This window comes from Coregonus clupeaformis, unplaced genomic scaffold, assembly GCF_020615455.1.
Source record: "Coregonus clupeaformis isolate EN_2021a unplaced genomic scaffold, ASM2061545v1 scaf0297, whole genome shotgun sequence".
NCBI lineage: Eukaryota > Metazoa > Chordata > Actinopteri > Salmoniformes > Salmonidae > Coregonus > Coregonus clupeaformis.
The window spans coordinates 138,788-162,520 of NW_025533752.1; the positions used below are offsets into that span (position 1 = coordinate 138,788).

Consider the following 23,733-nt stretch of genomic DNA (forward strand, 5'->3'; position numbering starts at 1 on the left):
TGTGTGTGTGTCTAGTGTATGTGTTTGTGTACAGTGTCCAGTGTGTGTGTGTCCAGTGTGTTATGTTTGACACAGGGACACCGAAGAGTCATACAAACCGAAAAAGTCATAAACAGTGTGTGTCCAGTGTGTGTGTCCAGTGTGTGTGTGTCAGTGTTACCATGGTTATTATTTACAGGGACACTGAGGAGTCAACATGAACCCTAAACCCTGGATAGAGGGGCTCAGTGAATGTGGAGTGGAATGTGTTCAGGTGGGTCAGTGTGTCAGAGGAGACTCTGTAGAAGGACAGAGTGCCGGCTGGCCAGTCCAGATACACTCCTACTCTGTGGGAGCTGGAGGAGGGGACGTCTATGGGAGTGGACTTATTATTGTGCCTGGCAGAGTAACGGTTGCCAGAGCAGATCAGACTCCAGGACTTGTCATTGCGTCCAATCCCACAGTCAATACCCCCTCCTCTCCTGCTGATTCCTTTATATGTCACTCCTATATCAGCCCTTCTCCCACTCCACTCTACCTCCCAGTAACAGCGCCCAGTCAGACCCTCTCTACACAGCACCTGTTCACAGCCCTCAAATCTCTCTGGGTGATCAGGATACGGCTGCTCCTCTGTCCTCCATGTCACCTTTCTGTTCTCCTCAGACAGAGAGAGGAATCTGTTTACTGTGTTTAGGTCCAGTGTGAGATCACAGACATCTGATGGATGAAACCAGACACAATATTAGAAATCATCATCATTCACATTAGAATGTTAACTCACTTTTCACTAATTCATTTAATGTAGATGTTTCTAGGTATCAAAAGGAGAAGTTAAGGTAACTTGAGACTTGTTGAATGATCATATGTTATACTGTATGGTAATATAAAACACACTTATTCCCATTAATTACACACACACACACACATCCTGAACACACACACACACACTGAACACGCCACACACACTGAACACGCCACACACACACACACACTGAACACACACACACACTGAACACGCCACACATCCTGAACACACACACACACTGAACACGCCACACACACTGAACACGCCACACACACACACACACTGAACACACACACACACTGAACACACACACACACTGAACACGCCACACACATTGTCAAAGCAACTCTTTGTAAACTTTGGTGTCCCTGATTTGTGCTTCTGTAGAACTACAGCTGATATTTAATATGACCAAGTAAGTAATGATGGTGGTCTTTGACTTTGACTTGACTTGAATTAAGACTTATTCTTAGTCATATTCTTCAGAGCAGTCAACACTCACATTTTCTAAGTCCAGGTTTCATTGTGTTCTCTCCACCATGTTCCACACTGTAGCGGTAAGCAGAAGAACAGACAGTCATTGAGGGATACACCTGAACTCTCTCTATCACACACACACACACACACACACACACACACACACACACACACACACACACACACACACACACACACACACACACACACACACACACACACACACACACACACACACACACACACACACACACACACACACACACACAGTCTTTATATAACTTAGTCCAAGTGGTGGTCAGAATGTTTGTCTTAACTAGCCTGATAACTCCAACATGTCTGATATGAACATTGACATAAACCCTCTACATACTTGAGTTTCTCCAGTCTGCAGTGTGGATCCTCCAGTCCAGCAGAGAGCAGTCTGACTCCTGAGTCTCCTGGGTGATTGTAGCTCAGGTCCAGCTCTCTCAGGTGTGAGGGGTTTGACTTCAGAGCTGAGACCAGAGAAGCACAGCCTTCCTCTGTGACTAGACAGCCTGACAGCCTGTAAAGAGTCAAATCATATTAAAACCACACTGCTATTCTTTGGTGGTGAAAATAGTGGCAGTATATTTTTTCAACATTTTCAGATATATCAGTGTCCTGAAATCTGCCATATCTATTCATAAATGAATGTATCATTATTAGAAATGATAAATTATCAAAGTATTGCTTGTAGATAGAAAAATGCATATGACAAATATTTGAGTAGACTGACCAGAGCAGTTTAAAAAGCAGTATCAGTCAAAAGACAGACAGTGAGGTATCAGATTTAGATTGTATTGAGTATACAGTCCACACCATATCTAGTTTGACAGTGAAGCTAACATTTTAAATGTGGCTCTATACTCCAGCATTGTGGATTTGAGATCAAATGTTTCACATGAGGTGACAGTATATAATGTCACCTTTTATTTGAGGGTATTTTAATACATACCTGTTTCAACATTTAGAAATGAAAGCACTTTATTTATCTAGTCCCCCTATTTGATGAAGTCAAACATATTCTGACCAATTCACTTATAGTGTATTAAAGTAGTCAAAAGTTGAGTATTTGTTCCAATATTCCTTGAACACAATGACTACATCAAGCCTGTGACTGCCATGATTGAGAAAAATCATGAATGAATCATGAATAATTATGAGTGAGAAAGTTACAGAGGCTACAACAAAACATGCTAACCTCTCACCATTAACATCAAATAAAAGGTGACGTTCTGTACTGTTGCCTAATATGAAACATTTTATCTGAAATCCAAAATGCTGGAGAACAGCACCAAATGTAAAACTGTAAGCTTCACTGTCCAAACACATATGGTGTGGACTATGTGTGCCTGGTAAACACATGTGGATCTGGTGAACAGTTATCACTTGTTGACCAACTACAGGAATACTGACCTCAGAGTCTCCAGTTTACAGTGTGGATCCTCCAGTCCAGCAGAGAGCAGCTTCACTCCTGAATCCTTCAGGTCATTGTTACTCAGATCCAGTCTCTCAGGTGTGAGGGGTTTGACTTCAGAGCTGAGACCAGAGAAGCACAGCCTTCCTCTGTGACTAGACAGCCTGACAGCCTGCAAAGAGTCAAATCATATTAAAACCACACTGCTATTCTTTGGTGGTGAAAATTGTGGCAGTATATTTTTACAACATATTCAGATATATCAGTGTCCTGAAACCTGACATATCCATTCATAAATGAATGTATCATTATTAGAAATTATCATAATATTGCTTGTAGAGAGAAACATCTATAGTACGAATATTTGAGTCGACTGACCAGAGCAGTTTAAAAAGCAGTATCAGTCAAAAGACAGACAGTGAGGTATCAGATTTACTGTATTTTCCGCACTATAAGGCGCACCGGAGTATAAGCCGCAGCAGCTAAATTGAATGATGTGTACATATATAAGCTGCACTGGACTATAAGCCGCAGTTGTTTTAATGTTTAATTACCATGTGTAAGGGTTCGTGCACAGAGGGGATTGTCGGGAAAGAGATGGCTGCCTGAGGAAGCTCCCATTTATTAACATTTCAACAAACAAGTTGCATATTTGCGTAACGTATTCCAGCAAAATTAGTTAATAGCGTCACAATCATTTAACCACTTAACTTTGGTTATTTTTGAAAAACCTTGAAAAAGTGTGCACATCTTTGAATATTTATCTACATTATAGCCTACAGTAGTACCATAACAAAAAACAAAGCTTACAGCGCTTGACGAGGCAATATCAATGGCTAAATTATTATTTTTTTTTTTTTAAGTGCAAAATAAAGTGCCTGTAACACGACAGTAAGCGCGTAAGCCTAAAGTTGCAGCAACACGGCTGCTTAAAATATACGGTAATCAGCCTACCAGAAAAGTCATTAATCCTCGTCTTCATCTTTTAGGCTAAGGTGCAGTACACGGCTGTAACCAGAAAAGTCAAGTCATTAATCCTCATCTCCGTCTTCTTCCCGCGTACTAAAACCACCAAAGTCCTCATCTTCAGTGTCGGAAACGAACAGGCTCAGGGTGGCTTCGTCAGCCACTCTCCTCTCTCCTTCGTTGACGCTCTCAAAACCAACGAACTCCTCTTCGTCACTGTCGGAATCGAACAGCCTCTGAAGGGCCTCAGCTGTGGCGGCGTCCTCCTCTTCATCACGCAGCAGTCCAGCCTTTCGGAACCCGTTAATGATCGTGGATGTTTTGACACTCCTCCACGCTATCAGGATCCACTCGCAAACTTGAGCGAAAGTTGCTTTTCGCATGCGACCAGTTTTGGTGAATGATTTATCGCCGCTAGTCATCCACGCCTCCCACTGAACGCGTAGTGCCACTTTGAACGCACGATTGACACTGATGTCGAGTGGCTGCAGATGCTTCGTTGTGCCCCCAGGAATCACAGCTGGAATCGAGTTTGTGCTCTTGATGGCTGCTTTCACATAATCCGTTATATGGGCCCTCATGCTGTCCAAAACGAGCAAAGCTTTTATTGGGCGAAATAATCCTCCAGGGCGCTTGACGTAGCACTCATTCAGCCACTCATTCATTACGCTTTCCATCATCCACCCTTTCTTGTTGACTTTAAAGGAGATGCCGTTCAGGATCTTTTCTTTTGGCATTGTAATCCGCTTAAAAATCACCATTGGCGGAAGCTTTAATCCAGATGCTGTGCAGCCAAGAACACAAGTGAAATTCGTTCTCTCGTGGCCAGTGGTTCTCAACGTGATGGACGATTCACCTTTCTTGTTAACAGTCCTAGTGAGAGGCAGGTCAAACGTCAAAGGCACTTCATCCATATTTATGATCTGGTCCGGTCCGATGGAATATTCCTCTATCATTCTTTGTGTGAATTCGCCAAAGTTTGTTATTTTTTCCTGGTAGTCGGGAGGGATTTGCTGACACACAGTCATCCGCGCCCTGATGGAGAGTCCCTTTCGTCTCATAAATCTGAAACACCAGGATGGTCCACCTCTAAAATTTTCAATTTTCATTTCGGTGGCGACTGTTTCAGCTTTCAGTCGGATCTGCACGGTGGAAACACCTCGGCCGTCTGCTCTCTGTGTGTTCACCCAATCTTCAAGAAAGTCTTCAAGTTCGGGCCATCTGCTTTTATTACCTCTGAAAGCCTTTTTTGACTTTTTGCATTGAGACAGTTCTTCCCGCTGGCGTCTACAACGTCTCACCATTGACTCATTGATGCCAAGGCTACGTGCAGCAGCTCTATTTCCTTCTTTTACAGCCAGATTGACTGCCTTTAACTTAAAAGCTGCATCATATGCATTTCTACATTTGTTTTCCATAATGAGGGTTTGTGCATGAAAACTTCCTTTGCACAAACTGTCTCGCTCTCGTAATGTCTGTCTGTCTTGCTCTCGTTCTGTCTCTCGTTCTGTCTCTCGTACCACTCTCGGTTCCACTTTTACTTTTGCGCGCTACCTGTCTCACTCTTTTCCGGCCTCCAGCTTTTCCTGCTGGAGCCCGCCGCTTAAAGGTGGGGGGCGTGGACCGGTCATAGAGCCCATAGTGTTAAAGTTGGTGGACTGTAACCTGTAAAATCCATAGATTTAGGAGGTCTTCTAGTGACCGTTAGCTGTAAAAATCCATAGATTAGCCACACCATTATATAAGCCGCAGGGGTCGAAAAATGGGAAAAAAGGCGCGGCTTATAGTCCGAAAATTACGGTAGATTGTATTGAGTATACAGTCCACACAATATCTATTTTGACAGTGAAGCTAACATTTTAAATGTGGCTCTATACTCAGCATTTTGGATTTGAGATCAAATGTTTCATATGAGGTGACAGTATATAATGTCACCTTTTATTTGAGGGTATTTGAATACATATCTGTTTCACCATTTAGAAATGAAAGCACTTTATGTATCTAGTCCCCCACTTTTGAAGAAGTCATAAGTATTTTGATAAATTCACTCATAGTGTATTAAAGTAGTCAAAAGTTTAGTATTTGGTCCCAAACTGCGTTGGTTGCATTTGCAGTTTGTTTTGGTTGTGTTTTGGGTTATGTTTTGCCAGATAGTAACTGAATGGTGGATGATGACTGGAGTAACTTTCTGTCTAAGTGAGTAGATAACATGTTTCTAAACATTACTAAATTAATCCTGATGATGACATGATTGAGAAAGATCATGAATGAATCATGAATAATAATGAGTGAGAAAGTTACAGAGGCTACAACAAAACATGCTAACCTCTCACCATTACCAATAACAGAGGGGGTATGATCCTTGTTCCTCTGTAACTTTCTCATTCATCATCATTCACGATTCATTTATGATTATTCATAATCATAGTAGCATCCACATGAATGTAGAAGTGTTCAGAAACATCTTCTATTCTTACTGACAATACAAGTGAAGTGACTCCAAAATGACAGGACATTATTCACCATTCAGTTTCTATTGGGAAAAACATCATCCAAAACACAACCAAGACAAACTGCAAATGCATTCAACAAGTTTGTAGAATCACAAGCTTGATGTAATCACTGCAGGTAAGGAATATGGGACCAAATACTAAACTTATGACTACTTTAATACAATATAAGTGAATATGTCCAAATTATTACGACTTTTTCAAACGGGAGAACTAGATACATAAAGTGATTTAATTTCTAAACAGTAACACAGATATGTATGAAAATACCCTCAAATAAAAGGTGACATTCTGTTCTGTTGCCTAATATGAAACATTATATCTCAAATCCAAAATGCTGGAGCATAGCACCAAATTTAAAACTGTAAGCTTCACTGTCCAAACACATTTGGTGTGGACTATGTGTGCCTGGTAAACACATGTGGATCTGGTGAACAGTTATCACTTGTTGACCAACAAAAGGAATACTGACCTCAGAGTCTCCAGTTTACAGTGGGGATTCCCCAGTCCAGCAGAGAGCAGCTTCACTCCTGAATCATTCAGGTCATTGTTACTCAGATCCAGCTCTCTCAGGTGTGAGGGGTTTGACTTCAGAGCTGAGACCAGAGAAGCACAGCCTTCCTCTGTGACTAGACAGCCTGACAGCCTGCAAAGAGTCAAATCATATTAAAACCACACTGCTATTCTTTGGTGTGAAAATATATTCTTTCAACAATTTCAGATACACCAGTGTCCTGAAACCTGACATATCTATTCATATATGTATATATACAGTACCAGTCAAAAGTTTGGACACACCTACACATTCAAGGGTTTTTCTTTATTTTTACTGTTTTCTACAGTGTATAATAATAGTGAAGACATCAAAACTATGAAATAACACATATGGAATCATGTAGTAACCAAAAAAGTGTTAAACAAATCAAAATATATTTTATATTTGAGATTCTTCAAATAGCCACCCTTTGCCTTGATGACAGCTTTGCACACTCTTGGCATAGTTTTAATGTCTTCACTATTATTTTACAATGTAGAAAATAGTAAAAATAAAGAAAAGCCCTTGAATGAGTAGGTGTGTCCAAACTTTTGACTGGTACTGTACATAAATGAATGAATGTATCATTATTAACAATAGATAACATGTTTCTAAATTAATCATTGTGTGCGTTTGTGTGTGTCCAGTGTGTGTGTCCAGTGGGGGGGTGTCCAGTGTGTGTGTGTGTGTCCAATATGTGTGTGTGTGTGTGTGTGTGTGTGTGTCCAGTGTGTGTGTGTCCATTGTGTTTTTGTGTGTGTGTGCCCAGTATGTGTGTGTGTGTGTCCAGTGGGGGTGTGTCCAGTGTGTGTGTGTGTGTGTGTGTGTCCAGTGTGTCTGTGTGTGTGTCCAGTGTGTGTGTGTGTGTGTGTGTGTGTGTGTGTGTGTGTGTGTGTGTGTGTGTGTCCAGAGTGTGTCCAGTGTGTGTGTGGTCATTGAGTGATACAGGAATACTGACCTCAGAGTCTCCAGTCTGCAGTGTGGATCCTCCAGTCCAGCAGAGAGCAGTCTGACTCCTGAGTCTCCTGGGTGATTGTTACTCAGATCCAGCTCTCTCAGGTGTGAGGGGTTTGACTTCAGAGCTGAGACCAGAGAAGCACAGCCTTCCTCTGTGACTCCACAGCCTAACAGCCTGACAGAGAGATCATCATGATTTCACAAACACACTGTTAATTTAACACCAGTAGTGTAGAAGGACAATGGCAGATGCATTTGGTTTATTCTCTTAAACAACATATAGATTCATCTTCCGTCTCCTAGAATTGTATGGTCATATTGTTATACTAATGTGAACATCAATGCATTGATTCAATATGTTTTTCAATAATACATATATTTCTCTAAACTGAATATTTCTTCCTGATGATTAGTACTTAAATGTCATTTTATGTACTCACAGAGCAGCTCTGGAGGCTTTGACCACTGGCAGCAGCCTCAGAAGACCTTCCTCTGATCTGGAGTATTTATTCAGGTCAAACACATCCAGCTCCTTTTCTGAAGTCAGCAATACAAAGACCAGAGCTGACCACTGTGCAGGTGACAGGTTGGCTTCTGAGAGACTTCCTGAGCTCAGGTAGCTTTGGATCTCCTTCACTAGAGAATGGTCATTCAGTTCATTCAGACAGTGGAACAGATTGATGCACTTCTCTGGAGAGGGATTCTCCCTGATCTTCTCCTTGATGTACTTGACTGTTTCTTCATGGCTCTGTGAGCTGCTTCTTGTCTTTGTCAGTAGACCTCGTAAGAGCTTCTGATTGGACTCCAGTGAGAGGCCCAGAAGGAAGCGGAGGAAAAGGTCCAGGTTTCCTGTCTCACTTTGTAAGGCTTTATCCACAGCACTCTTGTAGACAGTAACTTCAGGAACTTGCGGTTTGGCCATTAGATTCTCATTGTTGTTGATGAATGAGAGGAACACATATACAGCAGCCAGAAACTCCTGAATGCTCAGATGCACGAAGCAGTACACCTTGTCCTGGTACAGCACACATTCCTCTTTAAAGAGCTGTGTGCACAATCCTGAGTACACTGAGGCTTCATTGACATCAATGCCAGCCTCTTTCAGGTCTTTTTCATAGAAAATCAGATTGCCCTTCACAAGCTGTTGAAAAGCCAGTTTTCCCAGTGACAGAATGCTCTCTTTATTCCAGTGTGGACCTGTCTCTTCTTTCCCAAGATATTTTTCATTCTTCTGTTTGGTATGAAACACCACAAGGTGTATGAACATCTCAGTCAGAGTCTTGGGCATCTCTTCTCTCTTGTCTGTACTCAACATGTGCTCAAGGACTGTTGCAGAAATCCAACAGAAGACTGGAATGTGGCACATGATGTGGAGGCTCCTTGATGTCTTTATGTGTAATATGATTCTGCTGGCCAGGTCCTCATCACTGAATCTCTTCCTGAAGTACTCCTCCTTCTGTGGGTCATTGAACCCTCGTACCTCTGTCACCTGGTCAACACACACTGAAGGGATCTGATTGGCTGCTGCAGGTCGGGTAGTTATCCAGAGGAGAGCAGAGGGAAGCAGATTTCCCTTGATGAGATTTGTCAGCAGAACATCCACTGAGGTTGACTCTGTGACGTCACAACAGATCTCGTTCTTCTGGAAGTCTAGGGGCAGTCGGCACTCATCCAGACCATCAAAGATGAACAGAACTTTGTACTTGTCGTAGTTGGAGATTCTTGATTCTTTGGTTTCCATTGAGAAGTGATTGAGAAGTTCAATCAAAGTGTGTTTTTCCTTTTTCATCAAATTCAGCTCCCGAAAAGGGAATGAAAATACAAATTGGACATCCTGATTTGCTTTTCCTTCAGCCCAGTCCAAAATGAACTTCTGCACAGAGACTGTTTTTCCAATGCCAGCGACTCCCTTTGTCAGCACAGTTCTGATAAGTTTGTCTTGTCCAGTTAAGGGTTTGAAGATGTCGTTACATTTGACTGCAGTCTCTGGTCTTGCTTGTTTCCTGGTTGTTGTCTCAATCTGTCTCAGCTCATGTTCATTATTGACCTCTCCTGTTCCACCCTCTGTGATGTAGAGCTCTGTGTAGATCTTATTGAGAAGTGTTTGGTTTCCTTGTTTAGCGATCCCCTCAAATACACATTGAAACTTCTTCTTTAGATTAGATTTGAGTTCACGTTGGCAAATCACAGCAAGCTCATCTGAATCTAGAAATAACAGAGAGGATATTAATATTACATCTGTTTTAATGCCTACAGTATTGTAAGACTGTCTTATAAAGTTTAAATTGTAATCATGTATTCTCTTAACTGTTTGTATAAATGTGTAAATGTTTTCATAATGCATTACACACTGGTGTGACTGATTTATATCATTATTGGTATTATTGATGGTATCATTAATGTTGTCTCTCTCTCTCTCTCTCTCTCTCTCTCTCTCTCTGTCTAAATTAATCACCAACCCACATCCCTGCTGCTAGTTGATGAGGTCACTAGGTGTTGTGTTAAGGCTGCTACAATATCATTTAGTTACACAGCTACTTTAGCTGTACTTTAGCTACAGCTTTTAAATGTTCTAAAACAGCATTCAACATGAGGCAGACAGCTCTTACTTTTCTCCAGTGTGTCAGCAAGCTCCTTCTGGTTCATTTTCCTCAGGACGTGCAGTGTGATCTTCAGAGCCCCCTCTCTGGCACTGCTCTCCTGCTTCTCATCTTCAGCATCCACCACTTCCTTATCCTGCTTCTGACTCTCAAAGCCTTCTGGGAGTTCTGGACTAAGAATCCTCTTGAACATCTTCAGCTCATTCTTCACAAATGTCATAATATTCTCTTCAAGCAACTGAAATAAATCAAGTCAATAAGTTAAGCAAGAGACAAAATGCTTTCTCATTAACACATTAATGAATGATTGACAGATCAACTTTACTTGAGGTAAACAAAAACAAATGTACATAACAGGACCACATACACTGAATATGGAGGCCAGGTCTGTTTGATGACTCTGGGAAGACTGATCACTGAGAATCTCTGACTCTGATATCTCCTGTTGGTTTCTGGGGACAAAACATGAGATTACATTTCCTCATCCAGGGAGTGCACACACACACACACACACACACACACACACACACACACACACACACACACACACACACACACACACACACACACACACACACACTCACACACACACACACAGGGAGGGAATGTAGTGTTTGTTTAATATTGTTTCAGGACTATGAAAATGGAAAAAAGGTTTAGCCTATGGATTATGAAAACAACAAAAAGAAATGGGAAAATGGGAGAGGAGAAATGACTAGAGACAGTGTTGTTTAACTCACTGACCATGACCCATGAGTTCTTCTTACCTTTGTTCAGTAGAAAAGTCTCCCTCTCTAAACACTATAGGTTGAATCATAGACTGGTCACTCTTCATGGACACACAGCTGGGTACAGGGGAGGCTGGTCTCTCCTGCTTGATTGGGCTTCAACACAACAGAGACAAACATTACATCTCTCATCTACTCTGAGCTCAGATGGGGAAACATAAGAAGAGTTTCATTCCAAAACGCTATATATCCATTTTCAGAAATGTTCGTAAATTAGCTTTTATGGTTTAAAGAAATTATGAAAGAGATAGGTGTGTTTTTTCACTATCTAATCATGGCATGGGATTGTTCAATGACAGACATATATTTGTTTAAAATCTATCACTTGATGGTTTCATTTCAGAGAGACAAATAATCATGTTTTTTGCAAAATGCTATATATCTGCCTCACTCTCAGAGAAATAAGTAGTACTGCTAGGTTTTACACAGTAATAATATATATCTGCCTCACTCTCAGAGAAATAAGTAGTACTGCTAGGTTTTACACAGTCAAATGTGGTCGACCGGCTCGATTCGTTCTTATGTAGCAAAATTTGAAATTGTGTTTTTACATTGGATAAAAGTAAAGACTCAGATAGAAAAAGGTATATCATACACTACAGTTGAGGAACAATGGGAAAGTAATTCTGCTTTGAAAGATGATAAACTTGTAACCTCAATTTTGAGAAAATGACCTTTGAATGTTTTGGTTCACCTACTGGAGAGCTCTTCTTTATCTACAGTGGTATTACCTTGGCAGATAATGTCACCCATCTAAATAAATAGTATATATATATAGTTAACTAAATGTATGTTGTTTTTGGTTTATGTCAGTTTCATTGTTTGTTATACTATGGTTGCAAGTGGTAAAATGATCTAGAAAATGTCATATTTTGCAATTCTGTGTAATTACTACTTTAGTAAGGATATACTTTATTCAGTACTACTTCAGTTACTAAATAATTCCAATAGATGGCAGCATAAGACCATGAATGACATTTCAGAAGGTTAGTTTAGTTTTCTCCCTGGATACACCACCACTCCCCCTCACAGGAAAACTCCTGCACACGCTTTTTACTGTCCCTTTCCACACTGCTAACGCAAGAGGAACGACTGAAAAAGCATTTAACAGATTACTGTGAAATAATATAATGATGATTCATGTTTATTATTAGCTTTTTATGCTCATGTTTTGAAATTATACTTCATTACTATATCGATTATCAATAACCCTGAACACTAATTTAGTCACCTCTGGTTGAGAAAAACGTATTATCCTAGTACATTCATTGTCAGATTCATCAACCAGCAGCGAGCACTCTGCCTTCTAGCACAAGCGAGGGGCATGTTGAGGTACATTTGCTAACCGCGAGGGTTGCACGATCTAATTTATTGGCGGGCTGGAAGACGCACTCTTGTCTTATCTATTCCGAGGTTGTTTAATCGTAATATTAGATATTTAAAAATGCATGTATACTAGGGTTGAGGTTGGAGCATCTGACTAGTGATTATTTACCCGGGGTTCAACACCTGCTATAGTCACTATTTAATTGCTCTTCCAAAAGGATCACAGGCCTAATATGAGATATATAGCTAACTAAAGTAATGAGTGACCATTTTAGAAAATCATGGGACATATAGTATTTGGTTGCATCCTATTTTATGTCAATCATAATGCTGCTTGTAGCCTATAACTGATGCTTCGTGGTCTTATGCTGCCATCTATTGGAAATATTCAGCTATTAATTCACGTACAGACATTGGTGAGGCAGCTGAGAAATAAAGTGTATTAGATCAGTCTCAATCCTGCCCCACGCCAATTGCTGGACTTTCACACAGAGGTCACTACATTCTTATCCAGAGCAATTTACAGTGAGTGAATACATATTGTTTTTTATACTGGCCCCCCGTGGGAATCAAACCCACAACCCTGGCGTTGCGAAAGCCATGCTCTATCAACTGAGCTACATCCCTGCCGGCCATTCCCTCCCCTACCCTGGACGACGCTGGGCCAATTGTGCGCCGCCCATGAGTCTCCCGGTCGCAGCCGGCTGCAACAGAGCCTGGAATCGAACCAGGATCTCTAGCGGCACAGTTAGCACTGCGATGCAGTGCCTTAGACCACTGCGCCACTCAGGAGCTTAGTGTTCTAGGCTACCCTACCCTAGAATTAGGGGTTACGGCTAAAATAGGTTATAAGTAGGGTAAGAGTTTCTGTATAGCACTTTGTGACATCTGCTGGTGTAAAAAGGGCTTTATAAATACATTTGATTGATTGTTAGGTTTAGGGTTTTTATGGCAAAAAACTGTATGGGTTTATGGCACTCTTGCACCTCCCTTTGGCCATCTGTGGGTACTACATAACTCATTCATTACATTTTTTACATTTACATTTTACATATTTAGCAGACGCTCTTATCCAGAGCGACTTACAGTTAGTGAGTGCATACATTTTCATACTGGCCCCCCGTGGGAAACGAACCCACAACCCTGGCGTTGCAAGCGCCATGCTCTACCAACTGAGCTATATGACACTTGCCATGCTCATAATCTGAGGTAGCAACTGCGTCAGATCTACAAATCCATTAGCTAGACCACCCGATTAGACAACAATCACCCCATTATACCCATTTGGTTTGCAACTCAGTGAACCTGCGCAGCATTCGGTCAATTTGATGCCTACGAAGGAAGAGTTCGATGCATATCAAATTACCCAGCAGCCACTTAGAAACAACAAGTCGTAAATTTATTTATTTATTTCTTAATTAAAAAATGTCTTCTGGCTGTTTAAATCTGCCACATCTTGAAAAAGAGGACAGGGACATGCGTTTTGTTTGGATTGTACACTTTTTTCTTAAAACAAATATGGTTAATTTTGACCAGAAAATGTTTAATGTTTTATGGCTTTGCGCCAGACATCACCTCTTAGACTGTGGCTCACCACAACATGTACTCAGGTTAACATTGAGCGCGCTCACCAAGTAGCCGTAACCTTGTTAATAATAAGTTACCTGAGGTAAACCTACAGGGTTAACGCTCACCAAGTATCCATAACCTTGTAAATAATAAGTTACCTGAGGTAAACCTACAGGGTTAACGCTCACCAAGTATCCATAACCTTGTAAATAATACGTTACATTTACATTATATTTACGTCATTTAGCAGACGCTCTTATCCAGAGCGATTTACAAATTGGTGCATTCACCCTATAGCCAGTGGGTTACCTGAGGTAAACCTACAGTAGAACTAATAGGAGCTGGCAGGTTGAAAAATGCCCAAACATAAGGCCTGTTTTTTCGCGATTACTTCATAACCAGGGATAGAAGGTAATATTATGAAACTGGGCTCCATGGCGGATGCAATGAACTAATTTTATCAGAAATAAACGTTGTAAAAAATGTAACTTGAGGCGCCCCGAAAATAATATTCAAAAGGTTCAGTCCTTGGACACAGAGGGGTTGAACACTAAAGTTACCGTCCATCTAGTGAAGAGGAGAACCGGACAGAGGGATGGTAGGTAGCCAGCATCCGTCAACCAGAGAGGGAGAAGCCCTCCACCGTATTTAACAGGTGGAAGAAACAACCCGGGAGCTCCATCGGTCCACAAGAAAAGCAGGCAGCCGGTGATGATGTAGTGGTAGCTAGCTTAGCTAGCTGTACCGACTAGCTTGGCTAGCTAGCAGGTCGTTCGTCTGTCCCTCGAGGATGATGACGAATCCGGTGAACCACAAGATGAAACAAGGATAGCGAGTGAAAAGGATCTGGCTACACTCATACTGTCACTCACCATTACGCAAAAAAGCTAATTGAACAATAAACTTTGGTGTCTCAACACTGTAATGAACTCCGTCGTTGTTCCCCAAGATCACCTCAGTCCACTCTGCGCGTAACTGGACAATATGCTTGGCGCCAAACCGTACGTGGACGCGGACAGTTCTGTACGGGGACGCGGACAGTTCCAGAACGCGGACATGAGCACTGCCACACAATAAACTAAACCAGGTCTTTAAAGTCAGGTACATTAGTAATATTCATTTTTTATTATGTAAAACAAAAATTAATCGTTTTTGAAAACAATATTTTGAGATCTGGGCCCGTATCCACAAAGAGTCTCAGAGTAGAAAATTGGTCCTCTCTCTCCCAGACAGACTCATTTTAGACCACTAACCCCTAAACAGAGATACAGCATGTTGGTTGTGGTTAACACAGTGACAACTAATTATTGAATGTACATCTGCCTCACTCTCAGAGAAATAAGTAGTACTGCTAGGTTGTACACAGTCAAATGTAACAAATAACAAAAAAAATTATAAAGAACTGTACACATGATACATTTGTAACATCAATATTAAAAATTGTTTATAAAAATAAATCCAGTAATATGAGATCTGTATGTAAAACATTTAGCAGATGTTTTTGTCCAGGGCCTGGTATCCCAAAAGCATCTTAAATCTAAGTTCATCATTAGAACCTTCGTAGGAGCATTGTTAAATCTCTGAGCTGTTTCCCAAAACCATCGTTATTAACGTTGCACTTGAAAACGCTCATAATCTAACACCTGCCTCAGACCACTTGTAGAACAGCCAAGTGCATCGTTAGATGCTTTTTTGCCCTCCCGCGTCACTTTATACACAGAATATCTCCGCTAAACATAGAATCACATGGTTTATCCGTCTCTCTGTGACCGCAGATAAATTCAGAACAAAGTTGACTACAAATATAAAGTTGCAAATGTCTTTGTAATTGATGCAAACAAGCGACGTATAAAATGATGCTTAGTTCAAATTGACAGATTAATTTATTTAACTAATTTTGAGGTAGGAAGTGCTTCTGTTACCAAGTAACCTGCTGGAATAGGCTACTGAGAATGGGGTCATAATTTCAATCAATGAATCAAATATTAATAATATGGATATGAACTGATTAGGACAATGCTTGTCAACAACAGCCAGGTAATTTCTTTTTTTACCTGTTGCCTAATATCTCTCTCTCTCTCTCTCTCTCTCTCTCTCTCTCTCTCTCTCTCTCTCTCTCTCTCTCTCTCACACACACACACACACCTGCTGTCTCAACCTCTGAATGATCGACTATGAAAAGGCAACTGACATTTACTCCTGAGGTGCTGACCTGTTGCAACCTCTATAACCACTGTGATTATTATTTGACCTTGCTGGTCATCTATGAACATTTGAACATCTTGAAGAATGATCTGGCCTTAATGGCCATGTACTGTTATAATCTCCCCCCAGCACAGCCAGAAGAGGACTGGCCTCCCCTCAGAGCCTGGTTCCTCTCTAGGTTTCTTCCTAGGTTCCTGCTTTTCTAGGGAGTTTTTCCTAGCCACAGTGCTTCAACATCCGAACATGCGCTGTTCGGCACGAGACGCACCGTTACAGCCAATGACCTTCAAATCAAATTGTATTTCTCACGTGCGCTGAATAAAACAGCTGTACACTTTACCGTGAAATGCTTACTAACGAGCCCTTTCCCAACAATGCAGTTAAAACGTAAGAAAATTAGCTAAATAAAAAAGGAAATAGTAACATAATGATATAACAATAATGAGGCTATAAGGAGTACCAGTACTGAGTCAATGTGCAGGGGTACCAGGTAGTTGAGGTAATAACTAGACTATATACCAGGAGTACCACTACTGAGTCAATGTGCAGGGGTACCAGGTAGTTGAGGTAATAACTAGACTATATACAAGGAGTACCAGTACTGAGTCAATGTGCAGGGGTACCAGGTAGTTGAGGTGATAACTAGACTATATACAAGGAGTACCAGTACTGAGTCAATGTGCAGGGTACCAGGTAGTTGAGGTAATAACTAGACTATATACAAGGAGTACCAGTACTGAGTCAATGTGCAGGGTACCAGGTAGTTGAGGTAATAACTAGACTATATATAAGGAGTACCAGTACTGAGTCAATGTGCAGGGGTACCAGGTAGTTGAGGTAATAACTAGACTATATACAAGGAGTACCAGTACTGAGTCAATGTGCAGGGGTACCAGGTAGTTGAGGTAATACTACTAATACTACCCACTACTCTCTCCTCTTCCATCCTATCATCTCTTCCCTCTGCTCAATCCTTCTCCCTCCAATCTCCTGATTCTGCCTCCTCAACCCTCCTCTCCTCCCTTTCTGCATCCTTTGACTCTCTGTGTCCCCTATCCTCCCGGCCGGCTCGGCCCTCCCCTCCAGCTCCGTGGCTTGATGACTCATTGCGAGCTCACAGAACAGAGCTCCGGGCAGCGGAGCGGAAATGGAAGAAAACTAAACTCCCTGCCGACCTGGCTTCTTTTCACTCCCTCCTCTCTACATTTTCTTCATCTGTTTCTGCTGCTAAGGCCACTTTCTACCACTCTAAATTCCAAGCATCTGCCTCTAACCCTAGGAAGCTCTTTGCCACATTTTCCTCCCTCCTGAATCCCCCCCCTCCTCTCTCTCTGTGGATGACTTCGTCAACCACTTTGAAAAGAAGGTTGACGACATCCGATCCTCGTTTGTTAAGTCTAATGACACTGTTGGTCCTGCTCACACTGCCCCTACCCTATGCTTTGACTTCTTTCTCCCCTCTCTCTCCAGATAAAATCCTGCGACTTGTGACTGCAGGCCGCCCAACAACCTGCCCGCTTGACCCCATCCCCTCCTCTCTTCTCCAGACCATCTCCGGTGACCTTCTCCCCTACCTCACCTCGCTGATCAACTCATCCTTGACCGCTGGCCATGTCCCTTCCGTCTTCAAGAGAGCGAGAGTTGCTCCCCTTCTCAAAAAACCAACACTCGACCCCACTGATGTCAACAACTACAGACCAGTATCCCTTCTTTCTTTTCTTTCCAAAACTATTGAGCGTGCCGTCTTTAGCCAACTCTCTTGCTATCTCTCTCAGAATGACCTTCTTGATCCAAACCAATCAGGTTTCAGGACTGGTCATTCAACTGAGACTGCTCTTCTCTGTGTCACAGGAGACTCTCCGCACTGCTAAAGCTAACTCTCTCTCCTCTGCTCTTGTCCTTCTAGACCTGTCTGCTGCCTTTGATACTGTGAACCATCAGATCCTCCTCTCCACCCTCTCCGAGCTGGGCATCTCCGGCGCGGCTCACTCCTGGATTCGTCCTACCTGACCGGTCGCTCCTACCAAGTGGCGTGGCGAGAAGCTGTCTCCGCACCACGCGCTCTCACCACTGGTGTCCCCCAGGGCTCAGTTCTGGGCCCTCTCCTTTTCTCCCTATACACCAAGTCACTTGGCTCTGTCATATCCTCACATGGCCTTTCATATCATTGCTACGCTGACGATACACAACTAATCTTCTCCTTTCCCCCTTCTGATAACCAGGTGGCGAATCGCATCTCTGCATGTCTGGCAGACATATCAGTATGGATGACGGATCACCACCTCAAGCTGAACCCTGGCAAGACGGAGCTGCTCTTCCTCCCGGGAAGGACTGCCCGTTCCATGATCTCGCCATCACGGTTGACAACTCCGCTGTGTCCTCCTCCCAGAGTGCGAAGAGCCTAGGCGTGACCCTGGACAACACCCTGTCGTTCTCCGCCAACATCAAGGCGGTGACCCGCCTCCTGCAGGTTCATGCTCTACAACATTCGGAGAGTACGACCCTGCCTTACACAAGAAGCGGCACAGGTCCTAATCCAGGCACTTGTCATCTCCCGTCTGGACTACTGCAACTCGCTGTTGGCTGGCCTCCCTGCCTGTGCCATTAAACCCCTACAACTCATCCAGAATGCCGCAGCCCGTCTGGTGTTCAACCTTCCCAAGTTCTCTCTCACGTCACCCCTCCTCCGCACACTCCACTGGCTTCCAGTTGAAGCTCGCATCCGCTACAAGACCATGGTGCTTGCCTATGGAGCAGTGAGGAGGAACGGCACCTCTGTACCTTCAGGCTCTGATCAGTCCCTACACCCAAACGAGGGCATTGCGTTCATCCACCTCTGGCCTGCTGGCTCCCCTTCCTCTGCGGAAGCATAGCTCCCGCTCAGCCCAGTCAAAACTGTTGCTGCTCTGGCACCCCAATGGTGGAACAAGCTCCCTCACGACGCCAGGACAGCGGAGTCACTCACCACCTTCCGGAGACATTTGAAACCCCACCTCTTTAAGGAATACCTGGGATAGGATAAAGTAATCCTTCTAACCCCCCCCCCCCAAATTGTAAAGTGGTTATCCCACTGGCTATAGGGGTGAACGTACCAATTTGTGAGTCGCTCTGGCAGAGCGTCTGCTAAATGACGTTAATGTGCCCTTGAGCAAGGCACTTGACCCTAATTGCTCCTGTAAGTCGCTCTGGTTAAGAGCGTCTGCTAAATGACTAAAATGTAAATGTAAATGTAATGTAATATGTACATGTAGGTAGGGGTAAAAGTGACTAGGCAATCAGGATAGAGATTACATCTTCTCATCCAGGGAGTGCACACACACACACTCACTGACACACACACACACACACACACACACACACACACACACACACACACACACACACACACACACACAGGGAATGTTGTGTTTGTTTGATAATGTTTCAGGACTATGAAAATGGAAAAAAGGATTAGCCTATGGATTATGAAAACAACAAAAATAAATGGGAAAATGGGAGAGGAGAAATGACTAGAGACAGTGTTGTTTAACTCACTGACCATGACCCATGAGTTCTTCTTACCTTTGTTCACTAGAAAAGTTTCCCTCTCTAAACCATATAGGAAGTTCCATAGACCAGTCACTCTTCATGGACACACAGCTGGGTACAGGGGAGGCTGGTCTCTCCTGCTTGATTGGGCTTCAACACAACAGAGACAAACATTACATCTCTCATCTACTCTGAGTTCAGATTGGGAAACATAAGAGTTTCATTCCAAAACGCTATATATCCATTTTCAGAAATGTTGGTCCATTAGCTTTTATTGTTTAAATAAATTATTAAACCAATACAAGGCTTTTATAAAGGTGTCTAAAGTGTGTAATTTCCACTTTAAAATGTCAGACTTGATTTTCCCTGATGAAAAATGTATGAACCCCCTACAGAAAATATCCCTTAATTATAATCCACATAAAAATGCACATTTGCTATTGCTGCAGGATTATGTTCCTGCTGTGAGAAACTTGTTCAAATGAAGATATGGCATCTGTAAATGCATTCATCTTAAGGTAGCTAGGTGAGACAACTACGTATCACAGTCAAATATACAAGATACGAACATTACATTCCAGCAAAACAATGGTTTTAAATCACATCTCAAATCTACAATAGTTACATTGAAGGTACCCATTAGTAATCATTTCTGATGAAAAAACACAAATGTGATTTTCTTTCTCCTATATAGCACTTTGGAATATAAATTCTTAAACAATATTTTCAGCTCACCTCTTAGCTTTGGTGTCATGTCCCCCAAAGAGACTCATGTTAGAGGCAGGGACCCCCTCCTCTCTCTCCCCAGAGAGACTCCTTTTAGAGGCAGGGTCCCCCTCCTCTCTCTCCCCAGAGAGACTCCTTTTAGATGCAGGGCCCCCCTCCTCTCTCTCCCCAGAGAGACTCCTTTTAGAGCACTGACCCCTAAACAGAGATCCAGCATGTTGGTTGCGGTTAACACAGTGTTCTCTTTTATTCATTATTTGTCAGCAATAAAACATTAAGTAACAGACACATCCAAACAGTCAGGTGATTTAATGCAATGACTTTTTCTAGTCCAATGACTACTCAAAACCCGTCACCAAGGCCTGAAAACTAGGCCAAAACATAGCCCCTGATAGGCCTACATCTTATTTCAGACAGCTTCCAGTAGCCTGGGCAACATGTAGGCAAGATGTAAGCTGAATGATTTAGCAGCTTGCTTAGTTCAAATTGACAGATTCATTTATTTAACATGAATAGCAAGACGATGTTGAGGTAGGAAGTGCTTCTGTTGCCCAGTAGCCTGCTGGAATAGGCTACTGAGGATGGGGTCGTAATTTCAACCAATGAATCAAATATTAATAATATGGATATGAACTAAATAGGCCCATGCTTGTCAACAACAGCTAGGTTATTTTTTTTACCTCTCTCTCTCTCTCTCTCTCTCTCTCTCTCTCTCTCTCTCTCTCTCTCTCTCTCTCTCTCTCTCTCTCTCTCTCTCTCTCTCTCTCTCTCTCTCTCTCTCTCTCTCTCTCTCTCTCTCTCTCTCTCTCTCTCTCTCTCTCTCTCTCTCTCTCTCTCTCTCTCTCTCTCTCTCTCTCTCTCTCTCTCTCTCTCTCTCTCTCTCTCTCTCTCTCTCTCTCTCTCTCTCTCTCTCTCTCTCTCTGCCACACCTGCTGTCTCGACATCTGAAAGCTCGACTATGAAAAGGCAACTGGTTCCTCTCTAGGTTTCTTCCTAGGTTCCTGCCTTTCTAGGGTGTTTTTCCTAGCCACAGTGCTTCAACATCCGAACATGCGCTGTTCGGCACGAGACGACCGTTAGAGCCAATGACGTGTTTCTGCCAATGACCTTCAAATCAAATTCTATTTCTCACATGCGCTGAATACAACAGCTGGACACTTTACCGTGAAATGCTTACTAACGAGCCCTTTCCCAACAATGCAGTTAAAAAGTAAGAAAAATTAGCTAAATAAAAAAGGAAATAGTAACACAATGAAATAACAATAATGAGGCTATAAAGGAGTACCAGTACTGAGTCAATGTGCAGGGTACCAGGTAGTTGAGGTAATAACTAGACTATATATAAGGAGTACCAGTACTGAGTCAATGTGCAGGGTACCAGGTAGTTGAGGTAATAACTAGACTATAAACAAGGAGTACCAGTACTGAGTCAATGTGCAGGGGTACCAGGTAGTTGAGGTAATAACAAGACTATATACAAGGAGTACCAGTACTGAGTCAATGTGCAGGGGTACCAGGTAGTTGAGGTAATAACTAGACTATATACAAGGAGTACCAGTACTGAGTCAATGTGCAGGGGTACCAGGTAGTTGAGGTAATAACTAGACTATATACAAGGAGTACCAGTACTGAGTCAATGTGCAGGGATACCAGGTAGTTGAGGTAATAACTAGACTATATACAAGGAGTACCAGTACTGAGTCAATGTCCAGGGATACCAGGTAGTTGAGGTAATTGAGGTAATATGTACATGTAGGTAGGGTTAAAAGTGACTAGGCAATCAGGATAGAGATTACATCTCCTCATCCAGGGAGTGCACACACACACACACACACACAAACACACACACACACACACACACACAGGGAATGTTGTGTTTGTTTAATATTGTTTTAGGACTATGAAAATTGAAAAAAGGATTAGCCTATGGATTATGAAAACAACAAAAATAAATGGGAAAATGGGAGAGGAGAAATGACTAGAGACAGTGTTGTTTAACTCACTGACCATGACCCATGAGTTCTTCTTACCTTTGTTCAGTAGAAAAGTCTCCCTTTCCAAAGTGTAAAGGGGGTCTCATTGACCAATCACTCTTCATGGACACACAGCTGGGTACAGGGGAGGCTGGTCTCTCCTGCTTGATTGGGCTTCAACACAACAGAGACAAACATTACATCTCTCATCTACTCTGAGCTCAGATGGGGAAACATAACAAGAGTTTCATTCCAAAACGCTATATATCCATATTCAGAAATGTTAGTAAATTAGCTTCTATTGTTTAAAGAAATTATGAAACCACTACAAGGCTTTATAAAGTGTTTTACACTTAAACATTTCAGACTTGATTTTCCTGATGAAAAATGTACCAACCCCTACAACACATTTCCATTAATTATAATCCACATAATAATGCACATTTGCTGTTCTTGCAGGATTATTTTCCTGCTGTGAGAAACTGGGTCAAATTAAGATGTCATCTGTAAATGCATTAATCTTATAATAGCTAGGTGAGACAACCACATATCACAGTCAAATATAAAGGACACGAACATTACATTCCAGCTAAACAATGGATATAAAGCGTTTTGCAGAAAAAAAAATCATTTTCATACACATCTACAATCTAGAACAGTTATATTGAAGGTACCCATAAGCAATAATTTCTGATGAAAAAACACAAATGTGATTTTTTTGTTGTATATAGCGTTTTGGAATATAAATTCTTAAACAATTTTGTCAGCTCACCTCTTAGCTTTGGTGTCATGTCCCCCAGAGAGACTCATTTTAGAGGCAGGGCCCCCCTCCTCTCTCTCCCCAGAGAGACTCATTTTAGAGCACTGACCCCTAAACAGAGATCCAGCATGTTGGTTGTCTTTAACACAGTGACAACTAATTTGAATGTCAATTGTTCTCTTTGATTCATTATCTCTTCGAAATAAAACAGTTTACTAACAGACACATCCAAACAGTCAGGTGATGTAATGCAATTACTTTTTCTAGCACAATGACTCCTCCACCAGGCCTGAAAACTAGGCCAAAACATAGCCCCTGATAGGCCAACATCTTATTTCAGACAGCCTCCAGTAGCCTGGGCAACATGTAGGCAAGATGTAAGCTGAATGATTTAGCAGCTTGCTTAGTTCAAATTGACAGATTAATTAATTTAACATGAATAGCAAGACGATGTTGAGGTAGGAAGTGCTTCTGTTGCCCAGTAGCCTGCTGGAATAGGCTACTGAGGATGGGGTCGTAATTTCAATCAATGAATGAAATATTAATAATATGGATATGAACTGAATAGGTCCATGCTTGTCAACAACA

General features: G+C 42.1%; 1 protein-coding gene and 1 long non-coding RNA gene across 2 annotated transcripts; both read right to left on the reverse strand.

The window, feature by feature from the left end:
* Positions 1-211: 211 nt before the first annotated feature.
* LOC123484382 (NLR family CARD domain-containing protein 3-like) lies at positions 212-10,499 on the reverse strand (the record flags this gene model as incomplete). The annotated part of the gene is given in 9 exon segments (XM_045214712.1): positions 212-696; positions 1,287-1,333; positions 1,635-1,808; positions 2,702-2,795; positions 2,798-2,852; positions 6,659-6,824; positions 7,672-7,845; positions 8,111-9,869; positions 10,280-10,499. Coding segments are annotated over 9 exon segments (3,174 nt in total), but the record flags the coding sequence as incomplete, so codon positions are not given.
* A 620-nt stretch (positions 10,500-11,119) lies between these two features.
* On the reverse strand, positions 11,120-23,177 carry LOC123484388. Its single transcript, XR_006658514.1, has 4 exons — positions 23,158-23,177; positions 22,443-22,559; positions 19,720-19,836; positions 11,120-11,154 (listed from the first exon to the last, which is right to left on the reverse strand). It is a non-coding gene; the product is annotated as an uncharacterized LOC123484388 (long non-coding RNA).
* Positions 23,178-23,733: the final 556 nt, after the last annotated feature.